The 22,051-nt window shown below is 36.0% G+C and overlaps 1 protein-coding gene across 50 annotated transcripts in view; it reads left to right on the top strand.

The window, feature by feature from the left end:
* RIMS2 (regulating synaptic membrane exocytosis 2) overlaps window positions 1-22,051 on the top strand; it is a 534,102-nt gene that overhangs the window by 165,261 nt on the left and 346,790 nt on the right. For 3 of the 50 annotated variants that reach the window (XM_075415738.1, XM_075415753.1, XM_075415739.1), the window contains exon 1: window positions 16,810-17,378. The exons of 45 other annotated variants lie outside the window; for them this stretch is intronic. In XM_075415738.1, the coding sequence (XP_075271853.1) occupies window positions 17,257-17,378 (122 nt within the window). In that variant the 5' untranslated portion in view covers window positions 16,810-17,256. Of the gene's footprint in view, window positions 1-16,808; window positions 17,379-22,051 lie in introns of those variants that run through there. 2 more of the 50 variants (XM_075415737.1, XM_075415740.1) reach the window with 2 other exon arrangements.

Here is a 22,051-nt window from a genome sequence, read left to right as displayed (position 1 = left end):
AACGGCCATTTTCCAAGATTATCACTATTTTTATTCTGCAGCACTTATGACACAGCACTGTACTGCAGCCTCTGATTTGAATTGTTTCTGTTTCTGAGTACCTGAGTTGAGAGCTATTTAGTCCAGGTGTCTTTAAAAAAGTGTACAATCTTTACTTGGGGCTGTGGAAACTAAGCATAGTTGAAAGCAATCTCAAGTAAAATAGAGGCATGTTAACTTCTTTACCTATGTTATTCTACCTGCTGACATATTTAAAGACAATGAGAAATATTAGAAGTATTGTATGCAGACAGTGTTTAAAATAAAGGAGCTGGTATCCAAGAAGCAGACTGATAGTGCTATGTGCAGAGTTGTTTGTGTTCAGAAGTATCCATTCAGAAGTATCCATTAAGGACAGCAGAGTCTCTAAACTTTTTAGAATTCATTATATAAGAATCAACTGACAAGAAATTATGTCTTTTCACATTGTTGACCACCGCAGTAGGAAAAACCGCACAATTCTTGAGAAAGCATAATGATATTCTTTCACTTCAGAAAAAAATCTAATAGTTTGTACAGTATTTTGTGGGTTGAGTTTAAAATTGAATCAATAACCTTTTCCATGCATGACTACAAAGAGCTGTCACTGACTTTCCCTGGTGCTAGAACAGGATGCAATATTTGGGCATGACAGGTACCCTACAGTATTTTTAACATATTAACTAAAGATTTAAGTTTTGTGATATTTGAACTGCATCCAAATCAGATTTTATCTTCATCTTCCTGCTCCTGTTCCAGCATTTTTCAGCACTTCGATAGTCAGTCCTTGGAGCTGGAAAGTGAAAGCAATGTCAATCTGAAAACTGTAGTAGTCTCAGTAGTTTTGCTTTTGTTTCTTGTGCTGTCTTCAATTTCAGTGTATACTTTGTATGATTCTTGAGATGATAATAACTTAGAATAAACAAGTTAGTTTCTTTTGCACAGAACTGCTCTTTTAATTACTTGATTCCTTTACATATAGGTTTAGGGGTGTTTATCAACATTTCATGATTATTCCAGTTTTCATGTAGAAACTAAAGCTGCGCTTGTCTGCTGTCTCAATCTGGAATGGCATAAAAAGGAAATTAATAATAGCTATGGCCAGAGGAAGCAATAGAAATTTATGGGAAGGGAGCCAGAGAAAATGTAGTATTTAATTATTGAAAAGAAGTGCCTTGGGTCCAAGAAAGTCAGAAATACTTCAGAGCAGAAGTTTTAATGAAATAATTAGACACGACAAGGATTAAGCTACACCTGCTTGGAAGATGAATAAGGAGTTTGGTACCGTTTGTAATGCAGTGTTGCGATAAGAACTTTCTCAATGGTACTTGCATCGCTTATTAACAGCCCAGGCTACCAGTAGCAGGCGTACTATGTTTCTACCTGTTATTAATAGGTTGCAATGGACTGTAGCATCTCCATTCTATTCTAACTTCTGGAAAAGAGGGGGAGCTTTTCTCTCTATTGCCTTTGCAGAACTGTCTGTCTTGTGAGAAATAAAACTGCTTGTACAATTCTGTTTGTCTCCTAAGGTCAGTTTTGTGGGTCTTTCGCTCATGTGAATAGTGACAATGCTAACACAACATTCAGGACGTGCAGCCACTGTGACTTCAGAGTGGTTTTTCTGAGATGTGCATTGCTTCCCTCCCTTCCTCCACTTTTATTTTCCCTAAAGTAGCAGAACAACCAATGAGCTAGCTGTTCTTAATTTTTTTTCTAATGATGTTTTATAAAGAAACTCCTTTTTGTTTTTTTCAAAGCCAGCCTTTATCTAGCTGTAGAATTCTGTGCTGAGAGGCATTGGGTCTCTGATCAATGGTAGATACAATTTGGGATCCTTGTCTTTGAGAAAGCTAATCTGTTTGGAGAAGAGAAAGAAAAGAGGAAATTTCCCTAAATACAGACGAAGTAACCTACCTTAATAAACAGTCTAAAACTACTGTGTTTCTTTTCAAACATTCAAGAGTGTTTTAATTAAATACATAACAAAGAGATTGAATTCCAGCTTTAAGTGACAATCTGAGCTCAGCTGCAACCACTCTCTGCAGCGAGCAAATCTCATGTTGGTTTTAGGGAATTTCATTTTCACAGTTTACTGCAGAGTGCTTTTTCAAAAATAACTCCATTGCCACATGATGTTTGTATTTTGCTTACTGTTACTGATTACTTGATTTTTTTCTTAATTATGCATATCTGTTGCATACTGCTTACTGAAAATGAACAGTCACTGTTTGACTTCTCTCACTTTTATGCAGAATGAGCTCAGGGAAGTCTTGATATTTGGTGCTGATATTTAGTATCTTTCAAGCAGAGTTTGGCCTTCCATTGCAGTGTTATGCTTCTGTATATCACAGCTATGTCTTTAACTGTGCTAAAAGACCGCTAATAATCTAAATCTGTAAACACAAATCTCAGCTGCGTCAGAATATTGAACATTTTTTATTAAGTACTAACTGCAGCTAACATTTATGGAATTAAATGTAGTTTTGCTCTTAGCTAAATTGACCCTGAAAGAAACCAATACCAGAAAAAAAATGAGAGTAGTAGCATTTTAATTTAATTTTTTAAATTAATGAGGCCAGTACATTTCTGGGTAGAGCATGTCTTCTTAAAGTGCCATTTTGTTGATCTTGCACAACCATGAAAGTTAGAGGTCACTGTGTGTTCACAATCCTTAGTTGTGTTTGTAGTTTCTGGCAGCAAAGTAGTTCTGGAATCTGCAGGAAGTAATTCAGTGAACAAAGTATGAATTTTCATACTTTTTACCATAGCTATATAGGCTGATTTAAAATAAAAAATGAGAATGAATTATTGTTACTGCTACAAACTCTTTCTTTGACTCTTTCTTTGTGCCTCAAAGTCACAAATGATAGAGCAATCACTACCATAGTGCAATTTAGTTGTCATTTATCTTTTACAAGACAAGTTTAATAATTTCTGTAAATGTCAATCTATTTTATTAAGTCAGCTCTGAGGAAAAAATATAACTAAAAAATGAATGCAGTAGGACCAGGGTGACCATATCTTCATAATTAAAAATTACATTATTAAACAATACTGTTTTCTTTTCTACCTTGTCTTTAGCATGATTATTCTGTTCCTTCTTCTGCCCCTTTTTTAAGCCAAAACCTTGTTTGTCCCTTTGTCTACTCTGGCATGTCTTCATCTAGTTATCTATTGTATTGGGTCTTTTGTGTATCATTCTGTCTTTCTGACTGGTATAAGTTCTTACCAAACTCTGGCTAGACATTGGAAGTGTTTTCAAAGATACGTCCATGGTACTACTTCACTTACAGATAGACATTCTTTTCTTCTCTAACCCAGTTCTTTTTCTTTCCCCTAGCTCTAGCTCACCTCTCTTCCTCAATTCCCAACAATTCTGCAACCATTCTCATATTTGTCCTTTCAGACTTGTGATAACGTAAGTGGACACTTCTCTCCTGGCCTTGAGAAATGTTCTTTTTGTGTCTTTCAGTGAAAACAGACTGCCTTGCATTCTTTACTAACCAAAAGGGAGACAGCCACAAACATTTTAAGGAAATAGCTATCTGTTCTAGCAAAGTAGTGCAGTACAATGTCATTTAAAGTCAAGCAGAAAATGTAGGTGACCTGAAGTCAGTGACTCTTAACTTAAAGTGGAGTTTTAAAATGCGGGGTAATTTCTATGTATGATATGCAGTGGGCTGTGTATATGCAACTTGTCCTGACATCTCTGCGCTGCGCAGCACAGTGCCCTGTAACCATGCCCTGGTGTTTCAGAAAGTGCCGGTTTCTGCAGCACTAGGCTTTCAGGAAACCCTATTAGGGACCTCAGTAAGTGTATCATCTTCACAGATTAATAGGAGGTTAAGTTGCTCCAAACCCAGTTTTCCCAATTTCTGGTCCAGTATTTTGTCAGCTGATGTTACATGCTTGAACGGGTCCCTAGATGTAGTTTATCTGCCAAAGCTTTTATTATGCAGCTTGTAATAAGATGAACCATGAACTTTTCTGCAGAAAATCCATTTTCTTTTACAAAAAGAAAACAGCAAGGACAACTGTTCTTATGGTAATATATTGATAGAAAGCAATACATTTTAGCTGCAAGAGGTTTTATTCTGTAATGACTTTGTGAAAATTCAGGAAGTTAAATGATAGACTTCCTTGACGATCAATTAAAAAATATTAAAAAAATAGCAATCAAGGAGGATGAGATTAAAGCAGAAAGCATCTGATTTTCTTTGTAATTCCAAATAAACTGGGAAGCTTCAGAGGGGTATTGCATTCCAAAGTTCCAAATCAGTGCACAAGCCCATTTTTTTTTTCCCAGAGGTAGATTAATTTTAATTAAATCTTGTTGACTCTGGCATGAGGTGCTGGGCTGACAAAAATCGACCTGCCTCACTTGTATCTTTATGCTCCAGTTAGAACTGTGAAAAATATTTAAGCTAGAAGATGAATCACAATTAGTTCAAAAATCTCACCTTTTGAATATAAAAATTTGAGAGCTCAACAGTTAGTCCAGCAATTTCTACTTCTCATGATGCTGAGATAATTGCATTTTATCCCTAGAATGGACAAGTAATGATTCATCTTCCTGTACCGTTCATTAACAGGGACTGGAACCAAAAGGAATTCTTGAAAGAAACCCAGTTTAACATGGGTTTGCATTTCTTAAAAAACAGTGTGTATTTTGGATGCTTCCCATGACTTTTAGCTCCAGTGAATACAATGATTAAAGAATTTATTTTCATTTAGAAAATATGTATCGATATTTGAAGCAAGAAATTGGATCTCTGAATAAAGTAATACTGAAAGCAAGAATAATTTAATTCTTACTCAGCAGATTTTTTTTTTGATGCAGATATTCTTCCCTAAATGACAATATCAATTATAAAGACCCTGAGAATCAGAGTGAGAAGGAAAAAGGAAGACAAGTCACGTAAATAATGGAAAAGGGAGGAATATTTTGTAGATGAGACTCACTTGAAACAAACTCTGGAGCTTTGGATATCAAGGCCAGTACTAGTAGTGTCTCAACTTCTTCTCAACAAACTTTTTTTGGATGATGATAGACTACGTTGCAGTAATGACTTATGCACTGGTGTTCTTACCTACCTTACTGCTTCACTCCTTCTTCAAGTAATTAATAGTGTTTATAAGAATACTTGTGTCCTGTTTGTAGACATTCATAAAAGCAGTCCATTATTTTCAGAGTTAAGCCTGGTGTAGCTAACTAAATTGGAAGATTTTCCTCAAGACAAGCGTTTTAAATTTTGTGCTCTATGTGGCATATGGGTACTTGTTTCAGAAGCATTTTTTTCTCTCAGAAAATGAGATTTATTTGGAAATTTATACTGTGGTATATCAAATATCATGAAGCCTTACAGCTATGTTAAAAATCAATTATGAAATTAACCCTAACCCCCTCCCCAAATTTTTTAATGTAATGGCCAGCACTGCCTTTACTCCACTAGCTTAAAACTCCACTATTAAATGGAAATAAATATTTACACTGCCTTAATTCTTGTAAAACCCAGGCTCCGTGACACTGTCAAAGGAAATGAATTCCAGAGGTGTATGATCACCAGGAGAATATTATTCTGGTATTCCAATCAGCTGAAGATAGGAGCAACCCAGGAGACTATAAATCTTATAATGACATGAAAAGAAGATAAATTAGTTCCTTTGAACTCATTCCCAAGATATGGAGGGCTCCAACTTTGATCCAACGTATTGAACAACAGAAATTAATAAACAATCCAGTACATAAACGTGTTCTTTTAGCTCTTGTTTCAAAAAATGAAAAGGCTAAACTTAATCTTACTGTCTTTTGGAGAATGATCTATCTTCTAGTTTATGGATACATTATTGTTTCAATCACAGGTCACCTGGACACATTGACACCCAACACAAATTTGGAGGCCTTGTAATGTCCAAATCATTAATCCGAAAGCAGAGACACTGCAGTAAATGTCTTAAGATATTTTCCAAGTGACTAAAAGGAACTTATAAAATTAAACTCCCAAGTTCACAGGGAATGAGGGCCAATTTCTGTGATGTATAAGCACCATGGGCTTCAAGATCAATGCAAATGTTACTTTCTTTACAGAGTAAAGAGATTTATGATCAGCCTGCTCACCAAAAGAAGTGTTTGTGTCATGGATCTCATCCAAAGAGGGTGATAACTGTCTATTTCACAAAGAGAATATTATCTCTTTACCTGAGCGTGTATATTGAAATCATTACTGTGCTGGGTGCACTGACATTGTTGGTAATCATCAGTGGACTGTTGTAGGATTTAATTTTTGCTGTCTGCTTTGTGTTAATTGTGTCCTCTCTTAAATTGGTATAATTTGGAGAATAAGGGATAGAAGTATAAACTGCCTGTGAGCACTGAGGAAATCAGCTTTCACGTTGAATATGTCATCGTGAGGCAGAGAGGAAAGGCAGATATCTGAAAACTCTCAGTGTGTATTTTCAGCTTCTGTTTTTAGTATTTTACATTATTAATCGTGCATAATACTTTGATAGTAATATTTCAAATCACCTTTTGTTTTTTTGAAAGCTGACAAATTAATACTTCTGATGAAAGTGAAGAACAGAAATCTGGTTTGTAATAGGTGAAGTTTTCAATGCATTGTTTCAAAAGTCAATCAAATCTCTGTTGTAGGCCAGCACTTCCTGACTAGTGAGACAGATCTCATTGGTGAACCATCCAGAACTGCAAATGAGGCGTAAAGCACGATTCATGTACTGTAATGAGGTGCAAAGAAATATCAATTGATTGTGAGTCAGCTGAAGGTAAAATTGGTTGAAATATACTACTCTAAACCACGCATTCTGTAAGGTGCAGCATCTACTGCATATTGAACCTGCTGTATCAATGTATATTGCACGTACTCCTCTGCTTATTCAACCAGAGTATAACAGCTTTCTATTCCTGTCAAGTAACGCAGCTATTCCTTTAGTCAAGGAGATGAAGTCTCAGTTGGACCCTTTCTAACTCTGATGGCCCGATTCTTCCATCTTAATGGTATTCCTTTAATACTTTAAAAAATATTATTTATATATTTTATACCGCATGTATGAACATGCACAAAGGTATATATTCACACTAAAAGCTTAGGATGTATAGCCATTTCAGTAAACTTTCAGACACTGTGAGGAAAGTGGAGAACTTATTATAAGATCATTCCATGATCCAGAATTTACAGACACCATTTTGTGGAGAAAAACAGATGTCTTTCTCCTGTGGGAAGCCTACCAGTCCTGCAGACATGAAACAAACTCAACAGTAGGTAAGAATTATTTTAGTACAAACTAGAATCGTGGTCTTGCACGTTGAAGAAGTAATATCTACATGTATTAGACAAATAGGTTGGCTTTTGTTTGCCAAAGGCAATTTCTGCCCCAGAGGTGTTTTAGATAAATTGTGTCTCAGGCCAGGGCAGGGTGTTAAAAAACATGTATTCTTAGATTTTAGGGCTCCTTTTTTAATATGGGAGATCTACTATCAAGAATAATTTTTCTAGAAAACATGCAGATCCATGAAATGACTGGATTATATGCTGCAACAATGCATGGGTAGGAAAGAGAATGTAATGTGCACACCTCGATTGTTTTCTGACATGGTGTCAGAACACAGCCAAGGCAGGAACTGGAAAGTGTTCTCAGATTCAGCAATAGAAATGCAACCACAGAGTTATATTCATACGTCCTAAATAAGGTACTTAGACAAGCGTAAGAAGACTTCATTAAACCTATTTTTGGGCACTCATGCAATTTTTGGTCACAAGAATTTTTTTTTATGTGCTTCTCTTTCTCTATATTGATTATACAGGAAGAAAAAGATGGCTAGGCTTCTAAGCTATATACCTTAGTCATCTGTATTTAAGTGGAATTAATCTGGGTGTCTGTGGTCACAACTTCAGGCAATGATTCAGACAATCTAAATTCAACCTCTGAATTTGCCTAAAATCAGTAACATCTTCATTTTTTGGCATAGTATTCACTAACCAAGTAATATGTAGAAATGCCCAGACCTGATAAGTGAGGCAGGAGCTAGGCACTGGAGCTTTGTTGCGGACCAGAGGGAGGCAACAATGTACTTCAAACTTAGTGTTCAGAGTAGGTTTTGTGAACACGTCACGAAGCATAAAATCTTATTGTCAAAATAGCGAAATCCAAAGTGTCTCATTCCACTTGTGCCGGAAAAAACCCTCAAACTCAACACTATACCTTTTCATGTTTGTAAGTTGTAATAAGAAACTTGCGCTTTTGCTCTATTTTGTGGTGTACCCTGGCAATAGAAGCTTTTTTTTTCACTGTGTAAGTTGTATCCATTGTGTAATGTTCAGAAGGGTGAGAAGGACAAAGATAAGAGAAATAATTAAAATTAAACAATTCTTGTAATTATTTTCAACTGCTCTATACCTTGTCATATTTAAATAAATTTTCCCATATTGCCTTTCAACTACTGTATTAAAAAGAATTCCGCAGAGAGGTTTGAGAGCCATAATCTATATTGAGCTAAGGAAATTAACCAATAAGTCAAAGTTATTCATGTTAAAGATAGCTAAAAAACAATTATACTGGGAGGCATACCTACTGATTCATTTCAAGAAGTAATACTGTCATGGTATAGTCTATCATCATTAATAACAAAAGAATTTTAAATTATAATTTTCATATTTCCCTTGTCCAATTTATTTGATTTTTTTTCCTCTTACTCATTCTGGAATGCGCAATTTGTATGGTCAGTGCCAGTTTTTGTATGTGTCCATAGTAGGCCTAACAGCAGGGTTTCCCAAGTGAACATATGGCACATTTCCTATCATCTGCATAAGGAGCTAAGTCAGACCTATCATTTTGTTATCTAAGTTTAAAAAAAAACGTGAATTTTTTAACACTCAAAGTATTTATAATAAACAAATCATCTAGCATTTAACTTTCACGTCTTCATTTTTTCCTTTCATAGATTTAGAATTTAGTTAAGCTGTAAATGGTCAAAATAAGATAAAATCTCAGCTTCCAAATATTTTGTCTGTAAAATATTTTCTTTCCAAACTAGTAAGTATGCAGGTAAAATCTCTTGTTCGCTTTGCTGTCCACCTTTCAGAAAGTTTTAAAGCCGCACTGATAGGTGGATCATGATTATTCTGTCATTTACTTAGACCATGATGAGACGCAGGAAAATTAATTGTTTGGTCTCATCACGGAACTGCAGCACACCTCATTAGGGACAGCAGGCACTTTCCTGCTTAGGAAGTCCAAAGATGGTCTGGAATCTCCCATCAAGAGTTGGCCTTTTGGGCTGATGTCATCTATACTCCCGTGACTTTCTTGGGAATCTGTACATGTCAAGGTTAATTTTGTCTTTCATTAAAAAAAAGACATTTGCTTGCCTTCCCGCCCCCCTGTGTTGACAACAGTCATTCTGAGAATTTTCAGAGATGCAAATATCCAGATTCCTATCAAGGTGCTAAATGTAGACTGATAACTAATCTTTCTATTTTATCCTGTATGTAAGTACATTAATCAGAACATTCTCCTAACCATTCGGAGTGTTGTGGTACTTGCTGGGTGAGTTCGTGACTGAGGAACAGCGCACAGACTGCTTCCACTTGCACTAGAGCAGTTCCAATATTTGGAAACGTGCTAGAGGCATAGCGCTGATCTGCGCTTTTGGGCCTTGATCCAAAGACTGTTGGCATGCAATGTTATCCCGGATTTCACCAGAATTAGGCTACTAAACAGTTGCTGCTACTGGAAATGGTAGCGTAACAGCCTTTGGAACAGCAAAGTTCTAGTACCCTAAACACAGGAAGTAAGAGAATGGAATGGGATTCACACATCTTATCTGGAGCACTGACACTATACTTATCTGCAAGCTGAACCAGATCACTTAAGCTTCATTTCCTAAAGTATTTAATAGACAGCGTACTTACAATATTTGTGATGATTAGCTATTTTTGTAAAGCTTGTTCTAAGGATAAATTATTATTTCATTATTTCATATTACTGCTGATGGAATAGGAGATAAACTTTGATGAATCCTTTGTGCATGGGATACTATTAGCAGCAAGTCCAATGGAAACTGAGGAATGAGGCAGTCAAGGACCTTTTCCTATCATTTATGATAAATTTTGTCAAACTTCAGATGGCAATGATGTAGCTATTTACTGACCATATTCTGACCATGTTTATACTGCCAAAGTCGATGGGTAATGTCTGAGTTCTGTCTACCCTTCCTCTATGTGCAATGATTTGGGTCTTTCTGCTATGATGATGAAGATTTTCACATAGCTTGCTGGAATTTAACTATATTATATTTATGCCCTTATGAAGATAACCAGTCTCCTTGAGCTTGTTCATTGTGGTGACAAAGGGTAATATGGACAGAAAAATGGATAAACAGACTGTCCAGTTTTCTAAGTCTCATATCCTTGGTTTAAAATCTATAACTTTGTCTTAGAGGAGAGTATAGATGTATAGTATAGTTTGGGAATGTGAAGGACAGCCAGGGGATCAGGCCAGGCCAGCATGGCTTTATGAAAGGCAGGTCCTGCTTGACCAGCCTGATCTCCTTCTATGACCAGGTGATGGATGAGGGAAAGGCTGTGGATGTTGTCTACCGGGACTTTAGTAAAGCCTTTGACACTGTTCCCCACAGCATCTTCCTGGAGAAACTATGTGCCCGTGGTTTGGAAGGGTGTACTGTCTGCTGGATAAAGAACTGGCTGAATGGCTGAGCACAGAGAGTGGTGGTGAATGGAGTTAAATCCAGCTGGTGGCCAGTCACAAGTGGTGTTCCCCAGGGCTCAGTTTTGGGTCCGGTCTTGTTTAACATCTTTATCAATGATTTGGATGAGGGGTTTGAGTGCTTCCTCAGTAAGTTTGCAGATGACACCAAGTTGGGTGGGAGTGTCGATCTGCTTGAGGGTAGGAAGGCTCTGCAGAGGGATCTGAACAGGCTGGATCGATGGACCGGGGTCAATTGTGTGAGGTTCAACAAGGCCAAGTGCCAGGTCCTGCACTTTGTTCACAACAACCCCATGCAAGGCTACAGGCTTGGGGAGGAGTGGCTGGAAAGCTTCCCAGCGGAAAAGGACTTTGGGGTGTTGGTTGACAGCCAGCTGAACATGAGCCAGCAGTGTGCCCAGGTGGCCAAGCAGGCCAACAGCATCCTGGCTTGCATCAGGAAAAGTGTGGCCAGCAGGAGTAGGGAGGTGATCGTGCCCCTGTACTCGGCACTGGTGAGGCTGCACCTGGAGTAGTGTGTTCAGTTTTGGGCCCCTCACTACAAGAAGGACATTGAGGTGCTGGAGCATGTCCAGAGAAGCACAATGAGGCTGGTGAGAGGTCTGGAGAACAAGTCTTACAAGGAGCGGCTGAGGGAACTGGGGCTGTTTAGTTGGAGAAGAGGGGGCTGAGGGGGAGACCTTATCTCTCTCTACAGCTACTTGAAAGAGGTTGTAGTTAGGCAGGTGCTGGTCTCTTCTCCCAGGTAACTAGTGGTGGGATGAGAGGCAATGGCCTCAAGTTGCCTCAGGGGAGGTTTAGGTTGGATATTGTGAAAAATTTCTTTCCTGAAAGAGTGGTCAGACATTGGAATAGGCTGCCCAGGGAAGTGGTGAAGTCACCATCCCTGGAGGTGTTCAAAAAAACGTGTAGATGTGTCACTTCGGGACATGATTTAGTAGGCATGGTGGTGTTGGGTTGATTGTTGGACTTGATGATGTTAGAGGTCTTTTCCAACCTATCATTCTGTGATAGATTACTATTAAGTGACTAAATGGGAAGAAGGTGAAGAAGGACATTGCAAAGATTTATATGGATATGTACAGAATGCCTCAAAAATGAAAGTAATGAAACAGGGAAATGTGGAAGATATTGAGATACAAATGCATGCAAGAAAAAACTATTAAATAGTTGAATATGAGGATGAATTTACTTTCTTTTACATTAGAGTACTTTGTTAGTGGATATTTTTTGTTACAAGGTTTTGTTTCTTAGCTGGAATTTCAGTATCTTCCATTGTAGATCTGTGACCTGACTACCAGGGAATAAAATCAGTATCACTTTTCTGTTCTCAATGAATGTTTAACTCAGTGAATTAAATAGATCTTTCAATATTTAATTATTTCACGGGAGGGAGAACAGCTTCAACAGCAAAGACAAATTCCCTCTGGAATAACCAAGAGGGTGTTGATGAAGACTTTGTGGACATATTTGAGGAAGCCAGAAGAGAAACTTGGGACTCAGTTTCCATGTTCCCAGCCACTCTTCTAACTGCCAGGCTTCCTGTAATAAAAAGAAGGGTGCATTTTGAATGACTTCTCAGGCGTCAGCTCAAGGAGAGGATTCATTATTACGGTTCTTGGGCAGAGACTGATGCTTCCCTGCAGCGTGGATTTAGGTACTTCTATCCTTTTGGAGTTGGGGCTTTATCTGCATCCCTCTCTTTATTATTTCCTATCCTAGATATTCAGGATACTGGCTTCTATGACTCTTATGTGATTAAATTTACAGTTGTAGATTTTGTCTTAGTTCTTGCTAAACTTCTTTTATATAGCTGAATCTTTGAACATTGATGTGATTAAATACAATTGAATGTGTGCTTTACCCTAAAAGAAAGTCTGGTTGCATTTTTCTTGCAGTAGCAAAGTGAAATGTCCATCCCCTAATTTAAATTAGTCCTTCAAAATCATGTCCCACCTTGGAGCACCAGTTTGCTGATCTGACCCCAAAATTAGTAGTCTTATAACTGTAATAATAGAACACCATTCAATGTGCAAGGCCACTGTTGTTAGCTTACATATCTGAGAAGCATTGTTCAGATGTTTTTTTCTTTTCATAATAAGAATACTTAAACAGTCAAAATTTTGAAATCCTAAATAATTAGCTAAATGCTTTGGTAAGGACATATTGAAGAGCAAAGGTAGCTGCATTACAGGTATTTATGTGCTATTAATTACCTAATTTAATTTAGCATCTAGATGAAAAAAATAGAGGTTTGACTTTCTGTACATTTAAAGAATTCCAGTCTTACCACCAAACTCCAGATGACTCATCTCTACCATTTTCTTCCGTGATTCCATGAAACTATACTTACATAATATCCAGCAAATTAGAATGGAATTGAATTAAAAATTGTAACTGACAGTAACTTTTATTGCAGAGCAGTCTTTGCCTTATGAGCTGTAATATTTAGCTTTAACGAGGTTGTATGACTGTACCTTGTTTAAGCTACAACTTTCTGTGAAATGCCTTTTCTGAGTGGCTGTAACAAAGAAGCGATCCCTACAAGTAATGTTTGAGATAAGGTAAACCTATTATACAAAGAAAGTTGACAATAGTGCATACATGTTAAGAGCTTTTTGAATTCTAGAATCAAATCCAAAGATGTTAAATCTTATATTTGAAACTGAAATATTTTATGTAAATTGAAAAATAGCCATATATACTGGGGAGCTTTCTAGAATAACTTTTCTTTCAACGTACTTGTAGCTGAAGGATGTTTATTAAGATTCAGCTTGGCTAGAGAAATAATTATCTGTATGGATCTCAGTGTAGCCTGGCTTAATGGATCCAGTGATGCTTTCCCAGGCTTGTCTTTTCATTTTGAAATAGGCTGTCAGTCATGTCAGGTAGTTGCTTAGACTATCTGGTACTCTTTTTACCCGTTCTGTGCAACACCTTTAAAGCACTTTGTGTTCATGTCTACAAAATCCTTTTTAAAACTGGGGTAGAAATGAAATTTATTATTAAACCATAATTAGTAAAAGTGTACATATATAAGCAAGTATAAATACACAAATTACTATAATAAAAATGACTATCAAAATTATTTGAATCAGGCCCTCAAATGTTAGGAAACGCCAGAATCATGAGTGCCTGAGTAGTGCTTGGCTCACCCAGTGCATGTTGAAGTACACTACTAAGACTGTTTTGAAAAAAGAAGCCTGTGCATATAGGACCTCTTTTTCTTCTAATATGGATAATGGAGGGTGCAGAGTGTGTGACCTGAAGAAAAGAAAAGGGGATCTCAAGTGTAATCATAGAATCATAGAATGGTAAGGGTTGGAAGGGACCTTAAAGATCATCTAGAAATATCAAATAGGGGAAAAAAAATTACTTCCTGTCTTGTCCAGAATTCTTATGTGAGGCTTTTGATCTATGAATGCTGAGGATACAATTTCCTAAATTTAAAAAATGACATTAAATCATTCTGCCCTTCACCACAGGAATTTTTTTAATATAAAAATTACTGACACATTTGAAGATCACTAGCAGGATTGACATAAGGTAGCTAGTACCTGTACTGTTTTGTTCTTAAACAATATTAGTATACAGGAAGTAAATTTTGTGTGTGGTTCCACAGACTTCTTTTGATTGGCAGTTCCATTCTGGGTCTGAAAGGATGGGTACTTCGGTGGCCACAGCCTACTCTGCTCTTGCTCCTTTATTCCATTCCCTCCAGCCCCATCTTGCTAGGCCTCTTTGCTTCCGTGATTCTTCTCGGCCCAGATGATTATATTTTGGAAAAGCTGGAAGTAACTAAGTAGAGGACTTAGTAAGAAGTCTACATTATAGGGTCAATACAAAAATGTAGGCCACATAGTAAATATGGGAAGGAATTTTTTATTGGCCAAAGTGTCTCTTGGAGAGCAATAGAAGGGTCAGGAAAGAAAGGCAATTCTGTTTATTTTTCTGGACCATTTATTTTTTGAAATAAAAAATTGTATTTCTAGTTAACAGTGAGTTCAATCTTGATGAAAATCCCAGAAATCTAGAAAAATTTATATTTGCACAAACCTCCTGTCATTATAGGTGAATTTTCTGCTAATAGCAACTATGGAGTATTTGCCTTTAACATTTTCCTTTTCCTTGTATCTTTTTCATATTACAAGTTATACTTGTATGAATATCTACCAAGTACTCTTCATTCCTTACCCCAGAATTAAATAAAAAAATCAGAAGTTTTAAAAGTGTCCAATTTTGTCATCAGTTTTAGAGCAATTTTGCAAAAAAAGAATGTATGTCATAACTTCCATTTTTAATATCTGAAAATGAAGACCTAGAAAGGCAAATGTCAATAGTTCAGACCATGGTTACAACTACAGGAGTGTTTCAGCTTTGATGACCATTCATAAGGCACACAAAAAAATGGTGATATAATTGAAATATATGAAAAAATATTGGTCTTGAACCTGCTCCATGGCCAACACTGTCTTTGAACTGTTAAGTGGTGCATATGAGACTACTATTTATTTGAATAACTTGAACCATTTGTAACAAGATGATTCTGTTTCTTGCAGCAGATAAAAAAATTTCTCCTTTTTGATGGAACGAACATAAAGGCAAATTTTCTTACATTACAAACATGAATTCTCTGTAATGTAGGCAAGGTGTTTACCAAGTATTATGTTTTCATTTTGTTATAGCAAGATAGGCATAAATACTCCTGGACTTCTACTCCAGGATCTCAAGTGTTACCAGCTCTGCCATACAGATAGCTTAGTACATTTTACTGCAAATTGTAATGCATTTCTCAAATACGAATCTTTCCATAATAGATGGTATACTATAGACATAAAACCAGATACTAAGAAGTATTTTGTGTATTACTTTGTAGGTTTTCACATGAGTTTTGGGAACAGTTTTATTAGCGGATATTTCCTCAATTATTTTTTTTTTAATATTTAACATGGGTGTTAGTAGGACGTCTTCTATATCTCTTTTAAAGGGGCCTGGAGATGAATTTGTTCCTATTTCTTTTTTTTGTTTGTTTGAAAATCTGAGTTGTAGCTGCCATCCTTCTGTCCAAAGAAGCCTGGATGTGTACTACTCCCTTCTGAGCACATCAATTCAACACTTTAATTAGCTGGAAGGTTGCTTATTCCCATATCTTCTAGGATTAAAATCACTTTCAGTAGAAGAGCTTAATAATCGGCCTCATTTTATGTTGGTTTGTTTGGAAATTTTGTAATTAGTGCTAAGAGGTTAAAAGCTGTGGATAGAAAATGAGATATTCTAAGGAAAATCTTTTTAATTGTTATTTTTCAATTTGACAGTGATAGAATATATTCTGTAACGTTATGTAATTTCTTCCTCTGGCACAAGCATTGAAAGAAAAGAGGAAAAATATATTTTGTAGTCAGGGATACTCATTTTCTGTACATTTAATGGTATTCACTGTGCATATTATGCTGCAGAATCTCACTGTGTTCTGTTAGATGACTGATTCTGCTGCTTGCTCTCTGACTTCATATACTGTATGTGTACCAGAGACATAGGCTGCTAAGACAGCGGGTTTTCCTGGAAGTGGTTGGTTCCATCATGGCTGATTCTGTGCAATAAACTTTTAAAAGCTGCTGAAGACTTCTTTTTTTGAAATGTAGTACATACATAATGCAGCCATTCCATTTAGTGATTGTTCAAGTTTGTGTGATAAATTATTACCTTGATGATGTGTGTGCAGTACCTAACAGAGTAGTTGCATATAGAATGTGTACTGTTTGCTTCAGTCGTGAACTGATATTACATTTAAATGTTTGCACAGAAAAAACCTGTTATTTCATATAAGGTATGGTATAACTTTTCAGATATGAGATGAAAGGTCTGTTGTTACAGTCTCAGTGCTACATGTTGTTTAGTATATGAAAAAAATTTTTAGAGTGGTCTTTCTGTTCTGTAGAGCTGCCTTTACATCAAAAAAATAAAAAAGACCTACATACACAGTCACGGATGTTAGTCATTTTTACAGGGGAGGGAAGGAGGAGGGGAAGATGCAGAAATCCTCCTCCTCTTAGACAGTAGTAACAGTGTGAGGATGCCTTGTCCTAATTTTTTTTACTTCTGAGATTTTATTGCTGGCAGCCAGATGTGCTGAAACTCCTGACGACAGCATCTATTCACTGCATGTTTTTAATAGGCTTAGAGAAATATGAGTAGAGTACATGAAAGCAGTTCAGCTTCACACTTCAGCTGGGAATGCCCAAAAAGCTTGCTGCTGTTTAGAATTCTTGCTACAGTCAGGAGAAAGCCGCACGGGTACTAAATCTTCTACGACTGAATTAGAAGAATAATGACTGTACAATTAACTATCAGCCCCTGCTCATTTAGGTACAGTTTTTACAGAGATCAGGAGAAATATGGAACTTGATTGGCATGTTTGCATTTGATGGTGTGTACAAAATAGATGACTTTTAAGACAGGTGGTGAAGAAAAATAGAGGGGAAGGAAAGAGAGAAAATGCAATTTGAGACACTACGCCAGGTCTGCAATTCTGTTTTATCTCATTTTCATGGGGTTTTCTCATCCCCTCCAAATATTTTACAAAATGATCTGTTTGGACAAACGCTGAACAACACTAGGTGAGTAGAAATGAAACATTTTTGCCTTACCATTTCTATGCTTATGCTGATAGTAATCTATTTGCATGTTTTTTAGTGGGGTCCTTCTATAGCTGCACTCTTAGATATTAATATTTTTATGGTAGCAGTGAGTATATACTGTTGGTGCTTTTATGTTTTATGTAAGGACTTGAATGAGAACTCAGTCTGCAGAGATAAAGCCAGCAAAGATAGAATAAAATATTTAAGATGGTTATGTGTCTTTCAAATACATTAGCTACTATTAGAAGCCAGCATTATTAGCTGTAATCTTTAAAGCATATTAAATATTCATAAACAAATCTGTCTGAGAAAATGATTTCTGTGTGGATGTGGCAGTGAAAGGATTAAATGCTCAGAGATGTGTCTGTTTAACCATACATAATTTGTTGGAAGATGTAAATTAGTAGTCCTGCATACCATTTGCAAAACAGGCAGAAAGCAGTTTCTTATTTTTAGAAGACTTAGATCTGTGTGTGACGCTTTTCAATAATCTTTTTAACTGGCCAAATTATAGCTGATCAGTGGGTGCTTTGCAGCAGGTCAATCAGCTCTGTAGGCTATCCTTTACGAACAGTTATATTTTGTGGGAATTGGAAATAGTAGGGAGAATCACAGAAGTTGTCTATTTGTGTGAGATGGTTATTAAATTGGTTTCTTAGGATTTTTTTTGGGGGCTAAACTGAATTAACAATGACTCATTTTTGTGGCATTATTCAGTAAACACTATAATACTGATGCTTAGAACTTGTTCATACTGCTATTAAATATTAATAGTAAAAATGATTAAGAATTTTATCTAAAAGAGTGTGAGCGCAAATCAGGGAGAAAAAGAATCCTGTAGTTTTTTATAAAGATAGTGCATTGATGGAAACATTCTGGAAAAAGAATGGAAGTACTATTGCAGAGACTGTATCCAGCATTTTAATCTTCTCTGCATCTGTGGGAGAAAAGCCTTTTCAGTGGGATATTATTTCTTAAATACAGTGATATTTGCACTTAATGCTTCAGAAAAAGTATAATTTTATTTCCAAGAATATCATTGTAAGGATTCTTTCCCTTACTGCTGGTGTTTCCTTTATAAATATTTAAATATTTATTTAATGTTACTGTTTTCAAGTTTTGGTATCTCAGTTATGAATTTGTAGTGAAGCATACAAAATTATGGAGGTAGCTTTAGTAATCATAATCCCTTGAATGAATTAGGATTTTTTTTAGTTATGTATGAAATCTGTAGTAAATGAGATTTTTTCTTACATCCCTTTGCTATACTATGAAGTCTTTGAAGCTCTGCAAAATGGAGCAATAATTTATGTATTATCAGCTGTGAGTGTAAAGCAGTTCGTATTTCCAAGCGCATAGTCTCCGGCCTGCAGCAACCAACAAAGCCCTTAGCAACTGTTCTAAGCAGCTACATATGAAGCCCTGATTCTCTGGATCTGTTTTTGCAGATCAAAGTGCATGCTTTTTGCAGACCAAGGTGCATGCATTTGTTAAATTTTTTTTTTTTGTTACAGATGCATGTGCAGGGTGCTTTTAGGTGTGTATTCTGCTTGTAAGTCTCTGGCAAAAGCTGCATATGGTATAGGTTTCAAATCAAAAGACATCAGAGAATTACTTTATTGCATTTGTTGTGCCTGAGATTTAGAATTACATTTATTCTAGAAGACTGGCAAACAGGAAAGGACTGTTAGGAAACCCAGCCTCCTACCTGGTGTGGGCTGTCTTATTTAAGATGAGCATATTTCTATATTTATATGGAACAATGTCGTGTTTTTCTAGGTACCAATGCTTTTGGCTTCAAGAAAACATTGTGTAATTTTTCAGCAACATGCAGCAGTAATCATGAGAGACTAAGTCATACTTTATCTGTCGTCTGAAGATAAAGTTAGTTGAAAGTTATTTAAGGTTATTGAGCAAAAAGATTCTGCCTTCTGAATAAGTATTTTAAATTTGATCTTGACTAAAGGGCTTTGAAGAAGTCCTCTATTGAGTAGTCACTAAAAAGTCTTGCTGGCATTTATTTCGGAGGCTAGTCCTTTTTATTGTCTCACTGATTTAAAAAATTCTGTTTTATTTTTTCTAAGTAAGTCAATGTAGCGTATATTTTACCTAGATTTTTCTCTTAAAGCTTTGCACAGTTAATGTAATGCAGTTGCTAAAAACTAATTTTTCATGCATTAGGAGTTAATGTTTCAGAACTGTGGTAAGGAAAACAAAAATACCACTAGCATGTAAAAGACTCTGCTTTGATGAGGTATGATAGGGTTTGTCTCTTCGGACTTTAAATATTTTGTCAGACTAAAAAGAGACGATCCTTTTTTTTTTTTTTTTAAGGTTTTTCTTTCTGTTTTACAGCTAAAAAGTAAAAGTCAGAGTCCAGAAAAATAACAGCTGACATTAAGCACAGAATGACTAACTGCTGGTTACACGAAGTAATAATGTGAAGAAAACAGGTGAACACATACTAACAGTATAAGAGATAGGGGAATATAAAACAGAAAGTCGTAGGGAACTAGGTAGTATGCATACAACTGTAACTGAAAATACATTCCTATTAATTTTCACATGATCCGTTTTTGGAGTTCTTCAATTCTTCTGAAAGTTTAGATCAGCTGTGATTTTTGTTGCAGGAAGCCAATTATCTTGGCCTTTGCTTTCTGATATCATACCAAACTTTAGCAGGAATATATATTAAACTGTTTTTTATCATTTGGCATAGAAACCTTACATGAGCATTTTTTATTTGCGTATTTTTTCCTTTGCGGTAGCTGATGTGAGAAGACTCAAATGATATTAATCTCCTCGTGAGTTAGATTGATTTTTCCATTTAAATGGGTTCAGTTATCCCCTGCTAACAGCTTCTGTTGGAGGAATATTGCAGTTTAGTTCTGTTTTGTCGGCTGCATGGCAACAGTTTTCTGTAAGATGCTGTTGTGAGTGTAATAGAGATAGCTGGTTTTCTGGGCCTTCCTCCTTGTCCAGCATGTCTCTAGCTGACATTACCAACTCCAGCCAGCTGAAGAAGTAAGAACTATGACTTTATTTCAAAATTGTGTTTCACTTGTGTTGGGGACAGTAGTGCTACAGCCTGTGTAATAGGTTACTTTCTATTAAAAAATTATTAGAATTGCCTCATGTCAGGAAGTCACAAGAATTGTTTTGCCTTCTTAGCATTTGGCAAATAGCTAGTTTGTGAAATAAGTTCTTCATGTGTCTTGGAAAAGAAAGCATGGCAAAAGAGATCAGGAGACCTTTTCTGAAAACTTACTAAGTGCACACACTACATCTGAATTCTAAAGCAGTGTCTAAAGGAACTTCAGTTTTTTGAGGTCTAAAATTTTTCTGATGACTTTCAGTGACACATTTTTCATTCAAATCACTAAAGACAATGAAATAAAGTTTTTAAATATCTTTAAAACTTTGAGTTATCAGACCAGCTGGATTTTCTAAATGTCATTTTTCATTTAGAGTTTAGTGTACAGATCCTGTGCTGTCAGATGCTCTATTTGTAGCAGGATGCTTTGCAAAGTCACAGTTGCTTTGGGCAACATTCAGATTAACACATTATTGCATAATGTCGAGTCTTTTGTGACTAAAATTGATACAAACTTACAGAACAGTATCCGTCCAATTTTACCAACGCAGTATATATTAACAGCTTTTCTCTAAGAATGGAAAGCATTTGATTTACTTCAACCTGTATTTTCCGTGACACATTGTTATTCCTTTGTTACAGCTATGTGAAAGTGAATTTGTTGTCTAGATTGGCCACACAGGGGCATAAGATAACTAATATATTTGGCCCCAAAATAGTACAAAGGTTGTTCACAAACCTATGTGCAGAAGAGACTTAGCAATGGTCCCTGTTTTGAAATTAGATGCACTTAATTTAAAAAAGTAAACAGTATTTTCTTTCATTAAATTAAACCACAGTATTTTTAAAGATTCTTAAGACTTTGCACTTTTTCAGTCCCTTGGTAAGCTTCTTTTGCACAAATACATTGATTTTCAAAAGGTTACTAAAATACCTAATATATTAGCCTGTTCATGACACCAAATATTTACACAGAAAATATCATTTTTAACAGAAAAATATTATTTATTTTCATGATTTAATTTTCTGCTTTGTTTCCTAAATATACCTGCGAGCTATTTAGTAATGCTCTGTTTTATAATGAAGTCATAATATGATGTCAAGAATTACTGCCAAAGGCAACTTTTATTTGTTGTGATGGAATTAATGATTACTTTGACATTGAAGGAAAAAGATAATTTTCTATTCCATGTTGAGAAACAATTTTGCCAAGGTGTTTCTGTAGAACAGATGTGGCTACTTTTCTGACTCTGTATCAGCTCAACAAAGCAAGAGATTTGCTATAATTCTGAGAGAAAGTTTCATTTTCATATATTGTTAGTCCAAGAGACAAGTATAAAAATACACTGGTGGAGATAGAGCTTACAGTATATTGTCCATATTCTGACATACAATAGTGAATAATAACTGAAACTGCCTCTCTTCACTTTCAAAGACTAGCTTGTCTATAACTACTTTTAAAAAATCGGTTTGTTGGGATTTTCACATCTGCTCCCTTTTTACCTCCGTACAAGATTCACATAATCCTGTCTTAAATAATTTCCTGAAATTTGCAGCT

Source organism: Opisthocomus hoazin, chromosome 3 (genome assembly GCF_030867145.1).
Source record: "Opisthocomus hoazin isolate bOpiHoa1 chromosome 3, bOpiHoa1.hap1, whole genome shotgun sequence".
NCBI classification, from domain to species: domain Eukaryota; kingdom Metazoa; phylum Chordata; class Aves; order Opisthocomiformes; family Opisthocomidae; genus Opisthocomus; species Opisthocomus hoazin.
This window is presented reverse-complemented; position numbering and strand designations above follow the sequence as displayed.